Source organism: Mustelus asterias, chromosome 8 (assembly GCF_964213995.1).
Source record: "Mustelus asterias chromosome 8, sMusAst1.hap1.1, whole genome shotgun sequence".
Classification (NCBI taxonomy): domain Eukaryota; kingdom Metazoa; phylum Chordata; class Chondrichthyes; order Carcharhiniformes; family Triakidae; genus Mustelus; species Mustelus asterias.
In genome coordinates, this window is record NC_135808.1 from 39071316 (window position 1) to 39095724 (window position 24409).

At 44.8% G+C, this 24409-nt stretch overlaps 1 protein-coding gene across 4 annotated transcripts; it reads left to right on the plus strand.

Moving 5' to 3' along the window:
* Window positions 1-2721: 2721 nt before the first annotated feature.
* LOC144497097 (uncharacterized) lies at window positions 2722-12061 on the plus strand. Of its 4 annotated transcripts, XM_078217873.1 has the most exons (3): window positions 2722-2757; window positions 8383-8609; window positions 9297-11456. In XM_078217873.1, the coding sequence occupies exon 3, from the start codon at window positions 9773-9775 to the stop codon at window positions 10439-10441; it is 669 nt and encodes a 222-aa protein (XP_078073999.1). In that variant the 5' UTR covers window positions 2722-2757; window positions 8383-8609; window positions 9297-9772; the 3' UTR covers window positions 10442-11456. The 4 variants fall into 4 exon arrangements, with proteins under 4 accessions (XP_078073999.1, XP_078073998.1, XP_078074001.1 ...); XM_078217872.1 differs by lacking the exon at window positions 8383-8609 and having other exon boundaries at window positions 9297-12061; XM_078217875.1 differs by lacking the exon at window positions 8383-8609 and having other exon boundaries at window positions 2725-2875.
* The last annotated feature ends 12348 nt before the right edge of the window (window positions 12062-24409 follow it).

The window sequence follows — 24409 nt, forward strand, 5'->3', positions numbered from 1 at the left end:
TGGACCAGGGAGCGGCGCGGGCTAATTGTCCCTTGTTTCTCGTGGAAGTGGAAATGACTAGGGTTGGGAAGTATTTTCCGATCAGGGCCATTGTGATCTCCTGGACTCGTTTCGATCGCCTCAGGGGGTCGGAGAGGAATTTCCCAGATTTTTTTTTCCCCATATTGGCCCTGGGGTTTTTCACTCTGGGTTTTCGCCTCTCCCTGGAGATCACATGGTCTGGAATGGGGTGGTGGGGGTGAGTTAATAGGTTGTAATGAACAAAGCATCGTAGCTGTGGGGGACAGCTCGGTGGATAGGATATTGGTATGTAGATAGGCTGGAAAATTGGGCGGGGATCCTGGATTCAGGATTCAATCCTGGACCGGGGAGCGGCGCGGGCTTGGAGGGCCGAAGGGCCTGTTCCTGTGCTGTATTGTTCTTTGTTCACTGACTCATGAAATTTTAATTGCTTGAGGAGGGTTGCACACCCTCTTAAGGTCTCCTCACAAACACGGTGAATTAGTTGTACAACTGTTAACAGAAGGATAGATACTTGTCGGGAAACTGTTCAAGTGTAAGCTGTGCAACAAATCATTCTCGCGCTTATCTTATTTTTGCCTCCATGAACACAGTCACACAGGTGTGAAAGCATTTACTTGTATTTACAAAGCATTTACAATGGAGAATCGTTGTATCAGTGTGTGGTAAAGCTTCCACACAGGGAAGAAACCGTTCAAGTCTGAGGTTTGCAAGAAAGCTTTCGCAACATCTCCAAGGCTCCTGGCACACCAGAGGAATCACACCAGGAAGAAAACCTTTTTGGTTTTTGTGAGATGTCTTTCATCCAATCCTCCAATCTCTTGACTCACAGAGGATTCACACAGGGGATAAATTCTTCAAGTGTGAGGTGTGCAACTGAGCCTTCACACAATCATTGCACTCATACAACACTGACGTATTTACACTGGGGAGAAGTCATTCAAATGTGTGGTATGTGAGAAATCATTCTCACGTTCATCTCACTTTCACGTACACCAATGCATTCACACAGGGGAGAAAACATTCACATGCTAAGTGTAGGATAAATCATTCTTGTGGTCATCAACCCTCCATGAACACCAACGCCTTCACAAGGGGAGAAATCTCTTGTGTGAAGTGTGTAATAAGGACTTAGCACAATTATCAGGCTGGTTAAATCACTGGCCATTCACACAGTGAAGCAGCCACTGAAACATGAGGTGCGTGACTGATTCTCACACAGTCAGCAACACTCGTGAAACACGGACACATCCACACTGATGAAAAGATGCTTCAATGTGAAAGTCTTCACAAGTTCTATGTCCTTCTGGATGGCACCAGATGATTCATACAGGGGTGAAAAAATTGAGCTGTGAGATGTGCAAATGAGCTGTTGTACGTCTAGTGACATTTGTACGATGTCGACTCATTCACACTGGGGAAAAGCTGTTCGAGTGTTAGATGTGTAATGATGGCTTTGCACAATCGCCAGACATTCTGAATCTCTGACACGTTCACACTGGAGAGAAACTGTTCACGTGCGAGGTATACGACAAAGCCTTCACTAACTCACCAAAGGTCCTGGTTCATCAGACGTGAGGAACATTTCAAGTTTCAGATTTATGATCAATTTCTCCGGACATCATTAAACCTGGAATAGTAAGTAGTGTGAGGTGTGTAACAAGGCTTTCACACAGTCAGTGTATCGTCCGATCAGTGAACATACTCACATAGGGCAGAAACTCTATTGGTGTAGGTTTTGTAATAAACCTGTCACACAATTGTTGGATATCAAGTAACATCAGCAAACCCACATGGGAGACAAACCCTTCCAGTGTGATGTGTGTCAGGATTGTTTCACCTGCTCCTCTCTTACCAAACACTGACATCTCCAAATGGATTTGTAGCCGGCTCACCTGCTTCCATTACACTGGGAGCTGTCTGTGTTATTTACCCTCCAGTGCTCACACAGGGGAGCTATCCTTCCAAAGCACCGACTGTCTCAGCAGTGTCTGTCTCCAACCTCTCCCACCATCAACTGAATTTTTTGAAGAAGGTCAATTTAACCTTTGACCAAAGATCTTCAAAAGAAGACATCAACATGTATAGAAGCTGCTGCTTATTCACAGATGTCACTGTCTCTGGGAAGATTTCCTCAGCCATAGAAAGTAGGTGATTCAGGAGAACGTGTCAGTATTTTCCCTGTTCTGGACAAGAGGGCAATGCCTCAATAGTTTCCACAGCATGATTTATTTCCCTTCCTGAAGATGCTTACAATTGTCACATTCCTAAAGCCGGGGGAAGTTATTTTATCTCCTAAATTCATAGGATGAATTCAGAGTCTTGATGTGAGTAGAAGTCCACCAGCTTTGAATCCCTCCGCTGGAATACCATCGGGGCTGCAGGCTTTGATGTTTTCCATCTATTTGACTGTTTGTTGCAACAAACCCATCAGTGGTGACTCACCATGGATTCTACAACAGGCACTGTCCAAATGAGACAGCAGCTGCAATAAGTGAGGTTTTATTCAGATTGCACAATAACAAGTTTAAATCCCCACCTGATCTGCTGCTCAAAGTCGTCTCCGTTTCACCGGTCAGTTTCCCAAGCTTTTAGAAACTCATGTTACTCCAGAAATATTAGGATTGGCTGTGAGAGACGTCAATCAGAGAGCCCACCCACTCTGCCCATTCTCTCCTCTTCCTCTTTCACAGCTGCTTCACTTCCTGTAGGGACTGAAACCCAAGTGAGGAGATGGTGAGTGAAGGAGCAGAACTTATAATGATTGCTACAGTGTTCGAGGATTCTTACTGATTTCCTATTGTTGAGTTCTGTGTGTGTTGGGAGCTGGTTAATATCCTGTGGACTGTGAATGGTTAGTTCTGTCTGTGTGTTGGGATCTGGGCGTTTCCTGTCCTTTCAAATCACTGCAAGACCTCCCAGCACCCAACCTCTAAGCTGTTCAGAGAAAAAGAAAGACTTGTATTTATACAAAGTCTTTTACAACCACCAATCAATACCTGATTGAAGTGTAGAAGATCCCGAACGGTATTGACAAGGTGGACATGGAAAAGATATTTCCTCTTCTGGGTGACTCCAGAAGTAGGGGGCACTGTTTTAAAATTAGGGACAGTAAGAAGTCTCACAACACCAGGTTAAAGTCCAACAGGTTTATTTGGTAGCAAATAACATAAGCTTTCGGAGCACAGCTCCTTCGTCAGATGGAGTGGATATCTGTTCTCCAACAGTGCACAGACACAGAAATCAAGTTACAGAACTTGAACTGTAACTTGATTTCTGTGTCTGTGCACTGTTGGAGAACAGATACCCACTCCATCTGACGAAGGAGCTGTGCTCCGAAAGCTTATGGTATTTGCTACCAAATAAACCTGTTGGACTTTAACCTGGTGTTGTGAGACTTTTTACTGTGCTTACCCCAGTCCAACGCCGGCATCTCCACATCATTAAAATTAGGGACCATCCTTACAGGACAGAGACGAGGAGAAGTTTTTCTCAGTGTTGTGTGACTGTGGAACTCTGCAGATCACTGAATATTTTTAAGGCAGAGGTAGATAAATTCTTGTTAGGCAAAGGAATCAACATTTATTAGGGATAAATGGGGAACGTGGAATTCAACACAAACAGATTAGCTATGATCTTATTGAATGGCTGAGCAGGATTGAGGGGGCTGCTTCTGCTACTATTTCTATGCTTGTACCAGATTTCCCAATGTTCTCTGTACTTTGTGTGACCACTGTTGTAATGCAGGAAACATGACAGCCAATGTTTGCACAGCAAGATCCCACAAACAACAATGTGATAATGACCACTGTTTGTTAGTGGTGTTGACTGAAGAATTCGTGTTAGGCACCACACCAGAGATAATTTCCCTGTTCGTCTTCAAATAGTGCCATGGGATCTTTTACATCCACCTTGGAGAGAGCAGAAGGGGCCTTGATGAGGTCTCAAAACATGGTTCCTTTAACAGGCAGCACTGTCACATGCCTTTTGTGCCAGACTATTCTATAATTCTATGAAGGGTTCTCCATTACCATCCCTGACTCTCACTGTCATTGTGTTGCTCAGGAATGGAGATACCGAGCATAGGAAGAGGTGCAAGTTCCACTCACAGGAGAGACTAGTGACGTCCAACCTCAGCTTATGGACTGCAGCAACCCTCATCCACACCTTTTGAAGACTCCACACTCAACTATTCCAATGCTTTCCTGGCTGCTCTCACATGCTGCAATGCAAACTTGATCTCCTCCAAAACTCTGCTGCCCATGTCTGAACTGACACCAAGTCCCATTCACCAGTCACCCCGGTGCTCACTGCTCTACACTGGCTTCTGGTCAAGCAACACCTTGATTTTAAAACTCTCATCCCTGTTTTCAAATCCCTCTATGGCTTTGCCTCTCCTGCTCTCTGAACTCTCCAAGATATCTGCACTCCTCTAATTCCAACCTCTTCAGCTTCCCTGATTTTAATCATGCCACCGTTGGTGGCCGTGCCTTCAGCTGCTTGTGTCCTAAAGTCTGGAATTCCTTCTCTAAAGCTCTCTATCTCTCTCTAACTCTCTTTCCTCCTGTAAGACACTCCCTAAAATCTACCTCTTTAACCACATTTTTGGTTATTTGTACTAATATTACCATATGTACCTCAGCGTCAAATATTTTTAACACTCTTGCAAAGCACATTGGGACATTGAACGATGTTAAAGGTGCTACATGAATGCAAGTTATTGTATGTTATTGTGTAAAAAGTCACAGAGTGACTAGATGAATGATCAGGCATTTGATAATGAATGTCAGGATTGCCCAGATCTATCTGATTTTCCTGTTATTATTGGACTTTGTAGTGATTGTTTATTATTGTTTGCTGGGTCACTTCAGAGTTAACCATGTTGTGAGAGACTGGAGTCCAGACCAGGCAGTTGTAGCAGGTCCCTTCCCTGAAGGACAATATTTGGGTCTTTAGGACAACCTGAAAGTTTTCATGTTTTTATTTTGATTCAAATCCACAAATTCCAAAATTTATTAAGTTCAGTTTCACAACATGGAGTGGTTGAGGTGAATAACATCGCTGCCTTTAGAATCATAGAATCCCTAAGGTGCAGAAGGAGGCCATTCGGCCCAACAAGTCTGCACAGACTCTGACAGAGCATCATACCCAGGCTTGATCCCTGTAACCCCACATATTTACCCCGCTAATTCCCCTAACCTACACATCTTGGTAACTAAGGGGCAATTTAGTGTGGTAAATCCATCTAACTTGCACGTCTTTGGACTGTGGGAGGAAACTGGAGCACCCAGAGGAAATCCACACACACACACGAAATGAAGTTGGAAGTTCACACTTGGATTTCATTTCAGTGAGGTGTTAAGACAAAGCTGGAAAATTCACTTAGATCGCGCTGGAGAAAGGATCCTCAGTAATTCTCACAGTGAAGGACATGTTTTGGGATGAAGGACATGTTTTGAGGTTAGAGGTTATCGGGCTGAGAGAGGAAAAGAACAGAAGTAAGTCCTCAGGAGCGAAGAATCATTTTGGACTGATTCTGGGAGAATTGAATGACTACTGTGATGCCACTGTGTTAATTTGATATATTTTATGTTTAAGCCCGGGTTGGTTTAAGAGACAGTGTTTTTTTAACAGGAGTTGATTTGCCTGGGGAAACATTCAGGGCAGTGGTTAGCACTGCTGCCTCACAGCGCGGGGACCTGTGTTTGATTCCTAGGTTAGGTCACTGTCTGTGGGGAGTCTGCATATTCTCCCCGTGTCTGTGTGGGTTTCCTCTGGGTGCTCTGGTTTCCCCCCACAGTCCGAAAGACATGCTGGTTAGGTGCTTTGACCATGCTAAATTCTCCCTCAATGTACCTGAAAAGGCCAACTAGGGGATTTTCACAGTAACTTCATTGCCTACTTTTGACACTAATAAATGAACTTTAAAAACTTTAAAGAATGCAGGATAATAACTGATTTTAGCTAGGGATGTGTTGTTTTGTAGAGTTAATGGACCTTTTGTTTAATAGGTTCTCCTGGGATTTCAGACGAGGTATACAGATTCATGTGGTTAATGGAAAGAGGAAAGCTTGCAGGGAAGAAAATTTCAGTTTCATTTTAGAAACAAAGGGAGTTGCTGCCTGGGCTGCCAGAAGAAAATAATGGCTCTCTCTTTTTCTGAAAGCTCCAGGGCTGGTAATCTAAGTGACAGCAAGTATGCCTGTGTTTTGCTAACTAATTTTAAAGAGAGAGGTTTAAGTCTATAAGATGAATATTGTAGGAATTGGAACTCATTGTGATAGGTTCGCAGTTAAGAATTGTATGTTGTCATGTTTATGTATTGTTCAGTTGTTAAAAGTTAAGCTAATTCAATTGTTATAGTTAAAATGTGTTGCTAAAGAAAGGTTGTTTAGATAAAAGCTTTCCAGTTTATCAGTAGAATCACACCTGGAGTGAAACATCTCATCCTCACAACTAATGCCAAAATAGAAAATTGTTGGTGTCCAGCCTAGCTTCATAATATACCTTGGGTTTCTTATCTGGCACCCTATCACTACTCAAAGGACACTTTAACATATACGTACTTGTACTCAAAATAAGATGGGTTTTCTTCTGTGGTTTAAATGATAAGTTGTCTACAACGAAGTGGAAAGTAGATAAACACGTAAGGGAGTAAGGAACAGAAGGATATCCAGCTTGGGCGAGATGAAATGGGTTGAGAGGAGGCTCATGTGAAGCAAAAACACCAGAATGGACGAATTGGGCCAAATGGTCTGTTTCTGCACTGTAATTTTTTTATATGTAACTTTCAGTGGTTAGATTTGAACTCCCAATTTTTGGATTATTAATCCAGCACCCATAGCAATTCGGCTGCAATATATTGAGACACATTAATTGAAATATATTTTAATGCCTTCTGTTAAATTTTAACTGGAGGCCTCAGCCTTTTCCCAAAAGCCTGGGCTTGGATTTGATAGTTTTGCCCAGTGCTGTGTCTCATAGCTGAATTTGGAATGTGCAGTCTTAGTGAGTGCAGTGTATCTAATTTCCCAGGATAAACCAGAACCCTTCAATCAGCGACACTGAAGCAATATTTTCCTTAGCTTCTAGCCCTTCCTGCCCAGTGTGTTTTCTTCAAATAATTTGGGGAAACTAGGGGAAAATTTCAAAATCTCCACCGAATTAACATTTCTCCTGAGTCTTTTTTTTATATTAAAGTTGGGAACAAAGGGATGTTTGCTAAATATGCTGGTGATACAAAGATAGGTGGGATTGCAAGACATAAAGAGGACATAAGAAGGCTACAAAGGGATATAGAAGGGTTAAGTGTGTGGGCAAAGACCTGCCAATAGAGAATAATGTGGGAAAGTGTGAAATTGTTAATTTTGGTAGGAAAATAAAAAAATCAGCATGTTATCCAAATGTTGATAGATTGCAGAGCTTTCAGATGCAGAGGCATTTAGGGGTTCGATTGCATGAACCACAAAAGGCTAGTATGCTTGTGCAGCAAGTAATTCAGATGGCCAATAGAATGTTATCATTTATTGTGAGAAGAATTGAACACAAAAGTAGTACAGAGTTGTACAGAGCATTGGTGAGGCCACATATGGAGTACCGTGTACAATATTGGCCGCCTTATTAAGGAAGGATGTAAATGCAATCGAAACATTTCAAAGAAGGTTTACCAAAACAATATCTGGATTGGGTGAGTTTTGTGCAGAGAGGATGGACAGCTAGACTTGTATCCACTGGAGTTTAGAGTAAAGGGTGACGTTTTGATTTATATTGTCACGTGTATGGGGATACAGTGTAAAGTATTAACCATAGTACAGGAAGAGGCCATTCGGCCCATCGAGTATGCACCGACCACAATCCCACCCATGTCCTACCCCCATATCCCCACATATTTTACCCACTAATCCCTCTAACCTACGCATTTCAGGACACTAAGGGCAATTTTTAGCACGGCCAATCAACCTAACCTGCACATTTTTGGACTGTGGGAGGAAACCGGAGCACCTGGAGGAAACCCACGCAAATACGAGGAGAATGTGCAAACTCCACACAGACAGTGACCCAAGCCGGGAATCGAACCCAGGTCCCTGGAGCTGTGAAGCAGCAGTGCTAACCACTGTGCTACCGTGCCGCCCTTTGTTTCTTCCATGCTATACAGACAAAGCCTACTGTTCATAGAGCACATAGGGGAGAAGGAAAGGTGAGGGTGCAGAATGTAGTGTTACAGCCATAGCTAGGGTGCAGAGAAAGATCAACTTAATCTAAGTTAGGTCATTCAAGAGTCTGATAGCAGCAGGGAAGAAGCTGTTCTTGAGTTGGTTGATATGTGACCTCAGACTTTTGTATCTTTTTCTCTGAGGGAAGACGGTGGAAGAGAATATCTCTGGGGTGCATGGAGTCCTTGATTATGCTGGCTGCTTTTCCGAGGCAGCGGGAAGTGTAGACCGAGTCAGTGGCTGGGAGGATGGTTTGCGTGATGGAATAGCTACATTCACAACTCTTTGTAGTTTCTTGCGGTCTTGGACAGAGCAGGAGCCATACCAAGCTGTGATACATCCACAAAGGATGCTTTTGATGGTGCATATGTAAAGGTTAGTGAGAGTCGTAGCGGATATGATGAATTTCCTTAGCCTCCTGAGAAAGTAGAGGCATTGGTGGGCTTTCTTAACTATGGTGTCGACTTGGAGGGACCAGGACAGGTTGTTTGTGATCTGTACACCTAGAAACTTGAAGCTGTCGACCATTTCCATTTCATCCCCATTGATGTAGATGGGGGCATGTCCTCCACTACGCCTCCTGAAATTGATGACTATCTCCGTTGTAAAATGTAAAAGATCCTGAGCGATCTTGACAGGATAGGTGAGGAGAGCAAGTTCCCTCTTGTGGGAGAACCCAGTATTCTTCCTAAATAAGGGGTCACCTATTTCAGAAGGAGATGAGGAGAACTTTCTGGAACTTTCCTAGATCGTTATGTTTCATCACACTGTTTTGCACTCCGTCTGACTGTCGTTTCCATTGCCCTCACGGTGCCTGGGGTGATGGGGTCTGGGTGGAGGAAAGAAAGTAGCCACATTGTCTGCTCCTGGTCACTATCCAGTGTCACTTCTGGAAACAGAGGGTGTGTGACAGTCAAATGAGGAAAAAGAAAGGACTTGCATCTGATCCCCACACAGGGAAATTCAGGCTGGCACTAACAGTCTCTAACTGAGGAGTCAGCCCCTTCAGCAAAGGAGAAGAGGGAGTTGTTGGAAATCATGTTTCCTTTTTCTGTTTTTCAGGATTTCACCATTCTACACTGGAGAATGCAGAGAGGATAGATACCGCAGAAAGATCCTGACCATCACCCAAGGAACAACTGCAGAACTGTGGGAAGACATCCAGTCCCTCCACAGTATTACTCAACATAGAGAATGTTGGGCGGTGGAACCATCATTTGGAAATTGGTTGGGTCAGGGGAGCTTTGACATATCGGATCTGAAACTGGTCAATGGTGTGGAACTTTCCATCAGAACCAACCTTTCAGAAGCTTCAGCTGTGGGTGATCGGTTAGGGTGAGGCTGGGAAGAAGTGTGAGTGGGCTCCAAGTATGATGAGAACTTCAATTATTCATCAGGTCTCATGAACCACTGACTGATTTCTACAGGTGAGAGGCTGTTCAGGTGTGAGGTGTGTGAGGAGGGCTCCACAGGCTCGTTTGAGTCCCGGAAGCTCAACATTCATCTGTGAGAATGATTGTTCACTGAACAACAGCCACATGGAAGAGAATACATTGTCATGCTCATCTCAGTTTCACACACAACAATCATTTCACAAAGGAGAGGAACACTTTAAATGTGAGGTTTGTGACAAAGCATTTGCGAGGTCTTCAAGCCTCCTGAGACACCAGAGGAATCACACGGGGAAGAAATTATTCAGGTGTGATGTTTGTGGGTTGTCTTTCTCCCAATCTTCTGATCTACTGACACATCGGTGGATTCACACAGGGGAGAAACCTTTCAAGTGTGAAGTTTGTGGTCGAGCCTTCACACAGTCATCAACGCTCGTACAACACCGCCGCATTCACACAGGGGAGAAGCCGTTCCCGTGCGACATGTGCAACAAATCCTTCTCCTGCTCTTCGAACCTTCGCACTCACCGACGTGGTCACACAGGAGAAAAACCATTCACCTGCGAAATCTGCAATAAGTCATTCATACAGTCATCAAGTCTCCGTGTACACCAACGCATTCACTCTGGGGAGAAGCCAGTCAAGTGTGAGGTGTGTAATAAAGGCTTTGCACAATTATCTGCTCTGGTGAATCACCGGCGCCTTCACACAGGGGAGAGACCGTTCACATGTGACGTGTGTGACCAATCATTCATCCAGTCATCAAACCTCCGTGCACACCAACGAATTCACACAGAACATTCACCGAACCTTTAAAGTGATTGACACTCGTGATACACTGACTGCATTGAGGAAAATCTGTTCAAGTGTGAGATGTGTGACAAAGTCTTCACAAGGTTGACATCTTTCCTGATACATCAGACGATTCACAGCAGAGAAAGCATCCAGTTCTGAGATGTGCAACCAAACATTCACACTGTCAACAACACTCATGAAACACTGACTCGTCCAGGCAAGGGAAAAGCTAATGAAGGCTTTGCATATCCATCAGGTTTGATATGTTAACGCTAGGCATTAACACCGGGGAGAAACCATTTAAGTGCAACAAATCATTCTCACATTTGTCTCATTTTCACTTACACCAACACATTTACACAGGGGAGAAACCATTGCCTTATTTGGTGATGTTCACTTTACAGTTTTCAGAGGTTCATGTTCTGGGAAAGATCTTGAGTCATTTTCAAATGCTTTGTTATTTTGGTTGATTTGAAGTTTGATGAAAGTTGAATATTGTGTTGTTGTTTGTCTGCTGTTTTATCAATCTTCTGAAGAGATTTATAACTCACAATAAATTAACTTTTTAAACTTAATCCAAAATAGCTGATTTATCAACATGGTGTGTTCCTATTCACCGAAACACTCAGGAGCCGACAGTAAAGAGTCCTGTACACAATGTATTTGTCAATGTCATTGTGGGCTGGTATACTTTCTCCGTCAGTGGGTTTTTAATTTCCAGGTCACAGGAGGCAAAATGTTTCCCTGAGAAAGAAAGAATTGTAGTTTTATGGCCACTTTCATTAACTTAATTTCTGAAAGCACTTTACATTGTGTTTTTTCAAGTAAAGTCACCATTGTAATGGAGGAAAATGGCAGCCAATTTGTGCACAGCAAGCTCCCAGATACAACATAAGAACTGGGAGCAATTCAGTCCCTTGAGCCTGCTTCACTATTCAATGCGACCATGGCTGATCTTGTCTCAACCTCAACTTCTCAACTCAACTCCTGTTCTGCATAATCCTTCAACCCATGATTAATTAAAATGTGACAATGGCCAGATAATCTGTTTCGTGACATTGATTGTGTGATCCATATTCACCAGGACATTGGGGATAACTCTGCTGCTCTTCTACAACATAGTGTCATGTTGTTATGTATTTTGTGTGGCTGATGTCTGGCAAGAGGCTTCAGACTTTGTTAGGAACAAGTAAGTATTTGTTAATAAAGAGAACTTAGATACAGTAGTTTTTGCAACATGAAGCTACCCTGGAGCAGAATTCTAAGTCTTTACTGCTTACTACACGCTTCCAGAAGTATATCGCCTGAGAGAGGAGACGCTCTCTGGGATGATCACTCACTCTCAGTTCCCATTGTCAGGTGACCCTCTTCTGTACTGTCTTAAAGAGAGAGACACCATATACACAACACCCCTCCCCTTTAACTTTCTTATACTTCAAAATTGATTTACTCAACCCACATTCTAAATAAACATTATACACAGATTAGACATGTGTAAATCGATGTAGTGACTGTTCAGTGGAGGGATCTTTAAGCTGGAAATTAACATAACACTTCTAGGAAGCTTTAAGTATGCACAGTTCTCAATATAGTCTTGCATGGGATTCAGACGGTATCACTCTCTAATAAATTGTTGATCCTTTTCTCTGTCAAGTACCTTACTCTACAATGTATGCATGTCATTGCAACACAACAGTCTCACATCTTGACAATTCTCACACAATCTCGTTTGTCACTTGTGAAGGAAATGGTTGTGATATTCTATTTCTAGTTCTTAGGTTGTGTGATAAAGTTTCTTCTCCTCCGAGCATTTCTATTTGGCATGTTTTCCATCAACCATGCTATCATATTGGTTCTTGTGCTTTTATATTAATGTAACTAATTCAACAATTTTGTTCTGGCATATAATCTCAGATTCCTTCTCTTTGATTTGATTTAATTTATCATTGTCCCATGTATTAGCATACAGTGAAAAGTATTGTTTCTTGCGCGCTATACAGACAAAGCATACCGTTCATAGAGAAGGAAACGAGAGAGTGCGGAATATAGTGTTACAGTCATAGCTAGGAGGTAGAGAAAGATCAACTTAATGCAAGGTAGGTCCATTCAAGAGCCTGACGGCAGCAGGGAAGACGCTGTTCTTGAGTCGGTTGGTCTGTGATCTCAGGCTTTGGTATCTTTTTCCCGACGGAAGAAGGTGGAAGAGAGAATGTCCGGGGTGCGTGGGGTCCTTACTTATACTGGCTGCTTTGCTGAGGCAGCGAGAAGTATAGACAGAGTCAATGGATGGGAAGCTGATTTGCGTGATGGATTGGGCTACATTCATGATCTTTTGTAGTTTCTTGCGATCTTGGGCAGAGCAGGAGCCGTACCAAGCTATGATACAATCAGAAAAATGGTTTCTGTGGTGCATCTGCAAAAGTTGGTGAGAGTCGTAGCCGAAATGCCAAATTTCCTTCGTCTTCTGTGAAATTAGAGGCGTTGGTGGGCTTTCTTAACTATAGTGTCAGCATGGGGGGACCAGGACAGGTTGTTGATGATCTGGACACCTAAAAACTTGAAGCTCTCGACCCTTTCTACTTTGTCCCCGTTGATGTAGACAGGGATATGTTCTCCTCCAAGCTTCCTGAAGTCAATGACAATCTCCTTCGTTTGGTTGACATTCAGGGAGAGATTGTCATTGCACCAGTTCACCAGATTCTCTCTCATTCCTGTACTCTGTCTCGTCATTGTTTGAGATCTGTCCTACTACGGTGGTGTTGTCAGCAAACTTGAAAATTGACTTGGAGTGGAATTTGGCCACAGTCATAGGTGTATAAGGAGTATAGTAGGGGGCTGAGAACACAGCCTGTGGAGCACTGGTGTTGAGGATGATTGTGGAGGAGGTGTTGTTGCCTATCCTCACTGATTGTGGTCTGTGAGTTAGGAAGATTAGGTCCAGTTGCCGAGGGAGGTGCCGAGGCCCAGGCCACGGAGTTTGGAGATGAGTTTCGTGGGAATAATGGTGTTAAGGCTAAGCTGTAGTCAATAAATAGGAGTCTGACATAGGTGTCTTTGTTATCTAGGTGTTCCAGGGTTGAGTGCAGGATCAGGGAGATGGCGTCTGCTGTGGACCTGTTGCGGCGGTAGGCAAACTGTAGGCAAACGGATCTAGGTAGTCCAGGAGGCTGGAATTGATTTGTGCCATGACTAACCTTTCGAAGCACTTCATAATGATGAATGTCAGAGCCACCGGATGATAGTCATTGAGGCACGTTGCTTGGTTTTTCTTAGGTACCGGGATGATGGTCATCATCTTAAAGCAGATAGGGACCTCAGATTGTTGTAAAGAGAGGTTGAAGATGTCTGTGAATACCCCCGCCAGCTGATCCATGCAGGATCTGAGTGCTTGTCTGGGTACCTCATCTGGGCCAGTTGCTTTCCGTGGGTTGACCTTCGAGAAAGGTGCTCTGACATCTGCAGTGGTGACCCCAGATACAGGTTCATCCAGGGTGAAGGGCATGCTCTCGCTGACCTCTTGCTTAAAACAGTCATAGAATGTATTGAGCTCATCCGAGAGGAGTGCGTTGGAGCCGGCGATTTTACATGCCTTCATCTTGTAGCCTATTATATCTTGCAGACCTTGCCGTAGTCGGCAGGGTCTGTGTGGCTAGCCTTGGACTCGAGCTTGGTCCGGTACTGTCCTTTGGCATCTTTGATGGACCTCCTTAGATTGTATCTGGCTTTCTTGTACTGGGGTAAACACAGTAAGCAGTCTCACAACACCAGGTTAAAGTCCAACAGGTTTATTTGGTAGCAAAAGCCACAAGCTTGCAGAGCGCTGCTCCTTCGTCAGGTGAGTGGGAGTTCTATTCACAAACAGGGCATACAGAGACACAAACTCAATTTACAAAATAATGATTGGAATGCGAGTCTTTACAGGTAATCAAGTCTTAAAGGTACAGACAATGTGAGTGGAAAGAGCGTTAAGCACAGGTTAAAGAGATGTGTATTGCCTCCAGACAGGACAGTTAGTGAGATTTAGCAAGCCCAGGCAAGTTGTGGGGGTTACAGATAGTGTGACATGAACCCAAGATCCCGGTTGAGGCCGTCCTCATGTGTGCGGAACTTGGCTATCAGTCTCTGCTCAGCGACTCTGCATTGTGTGTCGTGAAGGCCGCCTTGGAGAACGCTTACCCGAAGATCAGAGGCCGAATGCCCATGACCGCTGAAGTGTTCCCCAACAGGAAGAGAACACTCTTGCCTGGTGATTGTCGAGCGGTGTTCATTCATCCGTTGTCGTAGCGTCTGCATGGTCTCCCCAATGTACCATGCCTCAGGACATAGGCCAGGGTTGCCTGACTTGAACGCCTCCAACCTGGACTTCAGCAAGCAGTGGATATCCCTGTTCATCCATGGTTTCCGGTTGAGGAACACACGGATTTGCTTCTTTGGCACACAGTCTTCAACACACTTACTAATGAAGTCAGTTACTGTAGTGGCGTACTCGTTCAGGCTGGTCACTGAGTTTTTAAATACTGACCAGTCCACTGACTCCAAACAGCCCCATAGGAGATTATGCGATTCCTCAGACCAACATTGCACGACTTTCTTTGATGGATTCTCCCGCTTCAGTTTTTGCTTGTAAGCCGGGAGCAGGAGCACAGCCTTGTGGTTTGATTTGCCAAAGTCTGGGCAGGCGATAGAATGGTAGGCATGACTGATATTGGTGTAGCAGTGGTCTAGGATGTTTGGGCCTCTGGTGGAACATGAGACATGTTGGTGGTAACTTGGTAGTACGTTCTTGAGCTTGGCCTGATTGAAGTCCCCGGCCACGATGAACAAGGCCTTGATGTTTCATCTCAAGGCTATTCATACTTGTGTATATTTCGTCCAGTGCGATCTTCATGTCGTATAGGGTGGGATGTAAACTGCCGTCAGGATAACGGAAATCTGCCTGAATTGCTGCTTTGTTTAGTTCTTTCTAGCACGTTGCCTTCAGCTGAATGGCTTAATTTACCCATCTCTCCTTTTTTCTTCTGTATCGACCATAAGACCATAAGACATAGGAGCGGAAGTAAGGCCATTCGGCCCATCGAGTCCACTCCACCATTCAATCATGGTTGATTTCAACTCCATTTACCCGCTCTCTCCCCATAGCCCTTAATTCCTCGAGAAATCAAGAATTTATCAATTTCTGTCTTGAAGACGCTCAACGTCTCGGCCTCCACAGCCCTCTGTGGCAATGAATTCCACAGACCTACCACTCTCTGGCTGAAGAAATTTCTCCTCATCTCTGTTCTAAAGTGACTCCCTTTTATTCTAAGGCTGTGCCCCCGCGTCCTAGTCTCCCCTGCTAATGGAAACAACTTCCCTACGTCCATCCTATCTATAAGACGATCTTCTGCTTGGTCCTGAGCAGTTCTTCATTTAATGCATCTACTTTCTCCGCCGTCTGTATTTGGCACACAGTCTCCACCAGTTGCAGTTTAGTCTGGGCCATTTTCAGCTCCATACTTGTTGAGCATATCAGAATTCTTCCAACAATCATTGCAGTTTTTTTCTGTCAGCATAACTTTCTCTTGTCGAAGAGAATCATAGAATCATAGAAACCCTACAGTGCAGAAACAGGCCATTCGGCCCATCAGGTCTGCACCGACCACAATCCCACCCAGGCCCTACTCCCATATCCCTACACATTTACCCACTAATCCCTCTAACCTACGCATCTCAGGACACTAAGGGTCAATTTTAGCATGGCCAATCAACCTAACCCGCACATCTTTGGACTGTGGGAGGAAACCGGAGCACCCGGAGGAAACCCACGCAGACACGAGGAGAATGTGCAAACTCCACACAGACAGTGATCCAAGCCGGGAATCGAACCCAGGTCCCTGGAGCTGTGAAGCAGCAGTGCTAACCACTGTGCTACCGTGCCGCCCCGAACCGTCAGGGTTTAATCACAGTTTAGTCACACCTTGGGTGACTGTGCAAATTCCACACAGACATTCTCCCCACGTCTGCATGGTTTCCTCCAGATGCTCCGGTTTCCTCTCTCAGTCCAAAGATGTGCAGGTTAGGTAGATTGGCCATTGTAAAAATTGCCCCTTAGTGTCTCAAGCTGAGTTGGTTAGATGGATTAGCCATGGTAAATGTGTGGGGTTATGGGGATATGGTGGAGGAGAAGGACTCGGTAAGATGCTCTGTCAGGTGCAACTCGATGGGCCAGATATCCTCCTTCTGCATTTTAGGGATTCTATGATCATTCCCTTCCAACAACATTTGACAATGATCTCTGTCTTTGCATATTTTTGGAGAACTGACACGTTCCTTTTTTTGTAGGTGACAAACTCTACTTCTAGATCTACTTCATCATTTCTTCCTTCTTCTTCTGTTTATTAGAGAATTCTCCTGAAGCGCTAGCTTGTTCCAGCAGTTGTGTTCTCTCTTTTTGGGTTTGTCTATTGTTAAGTCCTCCCCGGCACGCTCAAACACCAGTTGCTGCCTCTCTGAAGAATGCCAATTTCTCCAACTGATTTGTGTTTTCCATACGACTGGTAGTTCAGTCATTCAAATGGATATCTAGAGAATTCCAATAATGGCTCTAGTAAATGATATCTCTGCTCTAATTTCTGCTTCAATAGTATGGTGACTTTTGCAGATTGTCCTACATGAGTGACATGGATCAAATCTTTCATGTGCTTCACTCTGAGACTGAAACTGATAGCGACACTGATATGGGCAGGACAGTGGCACAGCAGTTAGCACTGCTGTCTCACAGTGCCAAGGACCTGGGTTCAATTTCAGCCTTGGGTGACTGTGTGGAGTTTGCATGTTCTCCCCGTGTTTCCATGGGTTTCCTCCGGGTACTCCAGTTTCCTCTCGCATTCCAAAGTTAGGTTGATTGGCCATGTTTCTTAGTGTCAGGAGGACTAGTAGGGTAAATATATGGGGTTACAGGGATAGGGCCTGGGTGGGATTGTTGTTGGTGCAGACTCAATGGGCTGAATGGCCTCCTTCTGCACTGTAGGGATCAATGATTCTATGATCCATTACATAGGATTTACTTGGCTTTTCTCAAGTTCCATGCCATGCTTCTTTAAAAACCTGCAGCATGGCTTTGCAGTGCTAGCCATTTGCTTCGTGGATAACGAAGGAAATAAAGGAGAGTATTAAAATAAAAACAGCTGCGTACAGAGTGGCCAAAAATAGTGGAGAAACAAGTCACTGGGAAAAATTTAAGAAACAACAAAGAGAGACTAAGAAAGCGATAAAGAAAGGAAGGATTGACTATGAAGCTAGGCTAGCAATTAATATAAAAAATGATAGTAAAAGTTTTTATAAATATATAAAAAGGAATAGAGTGGCGAGAGTGAATGTTGGACCCTTGGAGGACGAGAGGGGGGAGTTAATAGTGGGAAATGAGGATATGGCTGAGTCTTTAAATAAGTTTTTTGTGTCAGTCTTCACGGTGGAGGACACAAATAGTTTGCCAAATATTAACGATAGAGGGTTGGCAGCAGGAGAAATACTTAATACAATTAATGTTACCAGAGAGGCAGTGCTGGGTAGACTAATGGGACTGAAGGTGGACAAGTCCCCGGGTCCGGATGGAATGCATCCCAGGGTACTGAAAGAAATGTCAGAGGTAATAGTGGATGCGTTAGTGATTATTTATCAAAACTCGTTGCATTCTGGGGTCGTGCCGGTTGATTGGAAAACGGCTAATGTTACGCCGCTGTTTAAAAAAGGAAGGAGACAAAAGGCGGGTAACTATAGGCCGGTCAGCTTAACGTCTGCAGTAGGGAAAATGCTGGAATCCATTATTAAAGAGGAGATAGCAGGGCATCTGGATAGAAATGGTTCGATCAATCAGACGCAGCATGGATTCATGAGGGGAAAGTCGTGCTTGACGAACATGTTGGATTTTTATGAAGATGTGACTAGGGCGGTTGATGGAGGAGAACCGGTGGATGCGGTGTTTTTGGATTTCCAAAAGGCGTTTGATAAGGTGCCCCATAAAAGGCTGCTGAAGAAGATTAGGGCACACGGAGTTGGGGGTAGTGTGTTAAAGTGGATTGGGGACTGGCTATCCGACAGGAAGCAAAGAGTCGGAATAAATGGGTGTTTTTCCGGTTGGAGGAAGGTAACTAGTGGCGTGCCGCAGGGATCGGTACTCGGGCCGCAACTGTTTACCATTTATATAGATGATCTGGAGGAGGGGACGGAGTGTAGGGTAACGAAGTTTGCAGACGACACAAAGATAAGTGGAAAAGTGAATCGTGTGGAGGACGGAGAAGATCTGCAGAGAGATTTGGACAGGCTGAGTGAGTGGGCGAGGATATGGCAAATGGAGTATAACGTTGATAAATGCGAGGTTATACACTTTGGAGGAAATAATAACAAATGGGATTACTATCTCAATGGAAACAAATTAAATCATGCTACCGTGCAAAGGGACCTGGGGGTCCTTGTGCATGAGACGCAAAAGCCCAGTCTGCAGGTACAACAGGTGATCAAGAAGGCAAATGGGATGTTGGCCTATATCGCGAGGGGGATAGAATATAAAAGCAGGGATGTCTTGATGCACCTGTACAGGGCATTGGTGAGGCCGCAGCTGGAATACTGTGTGCAGTATTGGTCCCCTTATATGAGGAAGGATATATTGGCATTGGAGGGAGTGCAGAGAAGGTTCACCAGGTTGATATCGGAGATGAGGGGTTTGGATTGTGAGGAGAGGCTGAGGAGATTGGGTTTGTACTCGTTGGAGTTTAGAAGGATGAGGAGGGGATCTTATGGAGACTTATAAGATAATGCGGGGGCTGGATAGGGTGGAGGCGGAGAGATTCTTTCCACTTAGTAAGGAAGTTAAAACTAGAGGACACAGCCTCAAAATAAAGGGGGGTCGGTTTAAGACAGAGTCGAGGAGGAACTTCTTCTCCCAGAGGGTGGTGAATCTCTGGAATTCTCTGCCCACTGAGATGGTGGAGGCTACCTCGCTGAATATGTTTAAAGCGCGGATGGATGGATTCCTGATCGGTAAGGGAATTAAGGGTAATGGGGATCAGGCGGGTAAGTGGTACTGATCCATGTCAGATCAGCCATGATCTTATTGAATGGCGGGGCAGGCTCGAGGGGCTAGATGTCCTACTCCTGCTCCTATTTCTTATGTTCTTATGTTCTTAAAACAGGTTGTTTATTTCTCCCCAAAACTCCAGAACTACTTTGCTGCAAATTCCTCTGTACAGGCATTCTCTCTCCCTGGACTCCTTCCTGGCTGTGTTCAGATTAGGGGACCTGCAATAGCTCTCTGGGACTTTTCTTCCCCTTTGCCTCTTTTTAGCATCTGAACTTGTCGAACTGAAGCATGCTGTCACCGAGTCCACTTGTGCTTTTCCTCTCAATCATTTTTACCTTTTATTCACAAGTTCATGCTCTAAAAAAAGGATGGGACACAATTGAGTGTTGTTGCCTTCTGCTCTTCATTTAAGGTCTGTCAGTGCCCTCCTTCAGAGGTCCATCGGCGCCCTCCTTCAGGGACCCATCAGTGCTCTCCTTCAGGGGCCCATCGGTGCTCTCCTGAGGCCCAACGGTGCCCTCCTTCTGGACAATCTTTCACTGCCTACTCTGAGTCTGGGGTTGCTTCCCTCTTGAGGGCTTATTGGCTTCTTTGAGCTCCAGTGTTGCCTCTTCTTTGAAGTCTTAATTTTCTCCACTGAAGTCTTGCATTGTTTAAGGACCCCCTTGTCAGAGATATCGTCTACCTGGGTCTTCTCTGATTTTCCTGTCCCTTCTCCCTTGTCCTTTGTTCCTTCTTGTGGTTGTTGCATTAAATGTTGTGCAACTTTACTGCTCTTTTTCTGCACCGGCTGTCTTTACTCGCATACAATTGGCTTCCCTTTGCAGTGTATTTTGCAATAATATATCAATGCAGGTGCAGCGTATATCAGGCTGCTGCTGCTATGGTTTCTTTAAAAACCTGCAGCATGGCTTTGCAGTGCTAGCTATTTGCTTAAAACAGGTTGTTTATTTCTCCCCAAAACTCCAGAACTACTTTGCTGCAAATTCCTCTGTACAGGCATTCTCTCTCCCTGGACTCCTTCCTGGCTGTGTTCAGATTAGGGGACCTGCAATAGCTCTCTGAGACTTTTCTTCCCCTTTGCCTCTTTTTAGCATCTGAACTTGTCGAACTGAAGCAAATCTCTGCCTTCCATTTCAGATTTCTCCTTTTTAAATCTGAAACGCAGCTTCTCGCTGAGTGTATCTTCCTTTTATTTCAAAAACGCCTGGCCTTTTTTCTCTTTTACTCCAGTTTCACTTTCCTTGCTCCTGAAGGAGAATCTCTCTTGACTAAAATTTTAAAAATATCTTTCCAAATCTCTTTACTGGCCGGCCACACCAGGTTCAGTACGTTTACTGCCCCTTATGGTCAGGGACGAGCAAACAACTCTCACTGAGTCTACTTGCTGACTCTATTCATCCAAAGATCATGTAGATATCCCTCTCTTCCAACTTTAATTGAACCGAATACTCACAGGTAGGCTGTGCAATTCAATCAATTCCACCTCACCACCAACATGTGTGTGGCCGGATTCTGGCACTATCGAGAGGCTTCAGACTTCGTTAGGAACAAGTAGGTATTTTTTAATAAAGAGAACTTGGGTACAAGAGGTTTGCAACAAGAAGCTGCCCTGAAGCAGAGTTCCAGTCTTTACATGCTTACTACAAAAGTACATTGCTTGAAACATAGAAGATAGGAGCAGGAGGCCATTTGGCCCTTCTCTACCCATCTCGGATAATCACACCTCACCTTCTCATATTCAGCAATGACCCATCAACAAAACTCAGCCTGTAAATCAGAAGGGAAATGCTTCCAATAAACACACTCAATATCAAACAGCTCAGCGCTCTGATTGACAGCTTTCCCAGCCAGAGAGAAAGCAATCTCCCTCACAACTGACATGCCAATCATTCTGGACGGATAGTCACATAGGAGAGGGCAGGGTTTCACTGCTCCGCCCAGTTCTGCGCAGCCCCTTTCAAGTTTATTTTAGTATCACAGGTAGTCTTACATTAACACTGCAATGAAATTACTGTGAAAATTGCCTAGCCCCACACTCCGGTGCCTGTTTGGGTACACTGAGGGAGAATTTAGTATGGTCAATGCACCTAACCAGCACATCTTTCGGACTGTGGGAGGAAACCAGAGCACCCGGAGGAAACCCATGCAGACACGGGGAGAACGTGCAGACTTCTCACAGACAGTGACCCAAGCAGGGAATCAAATCCGGGTCCCTGGCGCTGTGAGGCAGCAGTGCTAACCACAATGCCGCCCCAAAAGTCGCAGCAGTCTTTGGAGAAAAACTCTCACCACGTGGGGAACTACATTACCCATGCTGCATATGGCCCCCTGGCCTGCACAGTGCGGACTGGCAGTATGGAATCAGGAGGAGAGCCAGCCCGCGGTGCCTGATGGGAGTTGTAGTTCTGTCGCGCTCAGCGGCGGTTGGCTCCCAGCGTTCGGGAGTTGGAATGTGAAGAAGTGCAAATCTGAGCAGCTGAATCAAATTGAAAAACAGAGATTGACCCTTGGTAGGAACCAGAGCGATGGCGGTGGGAAGATTCACCATTGCAGGAGATTCTCTGTATACAACTGAAGAGAAAAAAGTCATAGCAGTTCCACTGACTCGACAACACAGAAGAGTTGAGGAGGAGGATCGATAGAACCCCGACAGTGCAGAAAAGGGCCATTTGGCCCATTGAGCCTGCACCGACAGCAATCCTACCCAGGCATTATCCCCGTAAACCCCTGCTAAACCCCTGACACTAAGGGGCAATTTTGCATAGCCAATCAACCTAATCTGCACATCTTTGGAGTGTGGGAGGAAACTGGAGCACCCAGAGGAAACCCACAAAGACACCATGGACCCACACAGTCACCCAAGGCCGGAATTGAACCCAGGTCACTGGCACCATGAGGCAGCAGTCCGAACCACTGTACCACTATGCTGCCCACTAGTATAGGATAGTGTGGTCGGCCATATCAAAGGTTGCAGAGAGGTTGTTTCTCTCTCCACAGATGTTTCCTGACCTGAGGATTTCCAGCATTCACAGGATTTTGACCCATTGGATTTCATGAGAACATAAGAACATAAGAAATAGGAGCAGGAGTAGGCCATCTAGCCCCTCGAGCCTGCCCCGCCATTCAATAAGATCATGGCTGATCTGAAGTGGATCAGTTCCACTTACCCGCCTGATCCCGATAACCCCTAATTCCCTTACCGATCAGGAATCCATCTATCCGTGATTTAAACATATTCAACGAGGTAGCCTCCACCACTTCAGTGGGCAGAGAATTCCAGAGATTCACCACCCTCTGAGAGAAGAAGTTCCTCCTCAACTCTGTCCTAAACTGACTCTCCTTTATTTTGAGGCTGTGCCCTCTAGTTCTAGCTTCCTTTCTAAGTGGAAAGAATCTCTCCACCTCTACCCTATCCAGCCCCTTCATTATCTTATAGGTCTCTATAAGATCCCCCCTCAGCCTTCTAAATTCCAACGAGTACAAACCCAATCTGCTCAGTCTCTCCTCATAATCAACACCCCCTCATCTCTGGTATCAACCTGGTGAACCTTCTCTGCACTCCCTCCAAGGCCAATATATCCTTCCGCAAATAAGGGGACCAATACTGCACACAGTATTCCAGCTGCGGCCTCACCAATGCCCTGTACAGATGCAGCAAGACATCTCTGCTTTTATATTCTATCCCCCTTGCGATATAGGCCAACATCCCATTTGCCTTCTTGATCACCTGTTGCACCTGCAGACTGGGTTTTTGCGTCTCATGCACAAAGACCCCCAGGTCCCTTTGCACAGCAGCATGGTGTAATTTCTTTCCATTTAGATAATAATCCAATTTGCTATTATTTCTTCCAAAGTGAATAACCTCGCATTTGTTAACGTTATACTCCATCTGCCAGATCCTCGCCCACTCACTCAGCCTGTCCAAATCTCTCTGCAGACCTTCTACACCCTCCACACGATTCACTTTTCCACTTATCTTTGTGTCGTCTGCAAACTTTGTTACCTGACACTCAGTCCCCTCCTCCAGATCGTCTATATAAATGGTAAATAGTTGAGGCCCCAGTACCGGTCCCTGCGGCACGCCACATTTCAAGAACTGACTGTGTGCACTTTAGAGAAGTGTAGACTATGGGCTGATTTGATGGGGCTTTCAAGATAACAAAATTTGTCTTCATGACTTCATGTGGACAAATTATTTCAATTGGAGAGGTTAGGGAGGAAAAGATCTTATTACAAGTTGTGTAAGGACAGAACTACATGTTCATTAATCATTAAAAGTGACAAGACAGCTCAACAAGGATATCTTATAAAAGATGTCAAATATTAACATCGGGGTCTAATTTTGGAGGAAAAGAATTGAAAAGCAGAGAAGTGATTGAACTTGTTTAGAACCTTGTTTAGACCACACTTGGAGAGCTGTACATCGTTCAGACCAACATATTGAAAAAGGACAGACAGGAACTGGAGAAGGTACAAAAAAAACATTGAGAAGGATAATATTGAACAGGCCAGCTCTCTTTTCTCCAGAAAAGAAAAGGGTGAGGGGAGACATCAGAGAAATCTTTGAAATGGTTAATTATGAAATGAATTTAGGGGAAAAGGAGAGAAGATGTTTCTACTTGGGTTGAGGAGTCCAAAGCTAGATCCAGAAATATAAGAAGATCAATGATAAATTATAGAGTGACACGGCGGCACAGTGGTTAGCACTGCTGCCTCACAGCGCCAGGGACCCGGGTTTGATTCCCAGCTTGGGTCACTGTCTGCACGGAGTCTGCATGTTCTCCCCTTGTCTGCGTGCATTTCCTCCGGGTGCTACGATTTCCTCCTACAGTTCGTAAGATAAGCTGATTAGGTGCATTGCCATGCTAAATTCTCCCTCAGTGTACCGGGACAGGCGCTGGATTGCAGCGACTCGGGATTTTCACGGT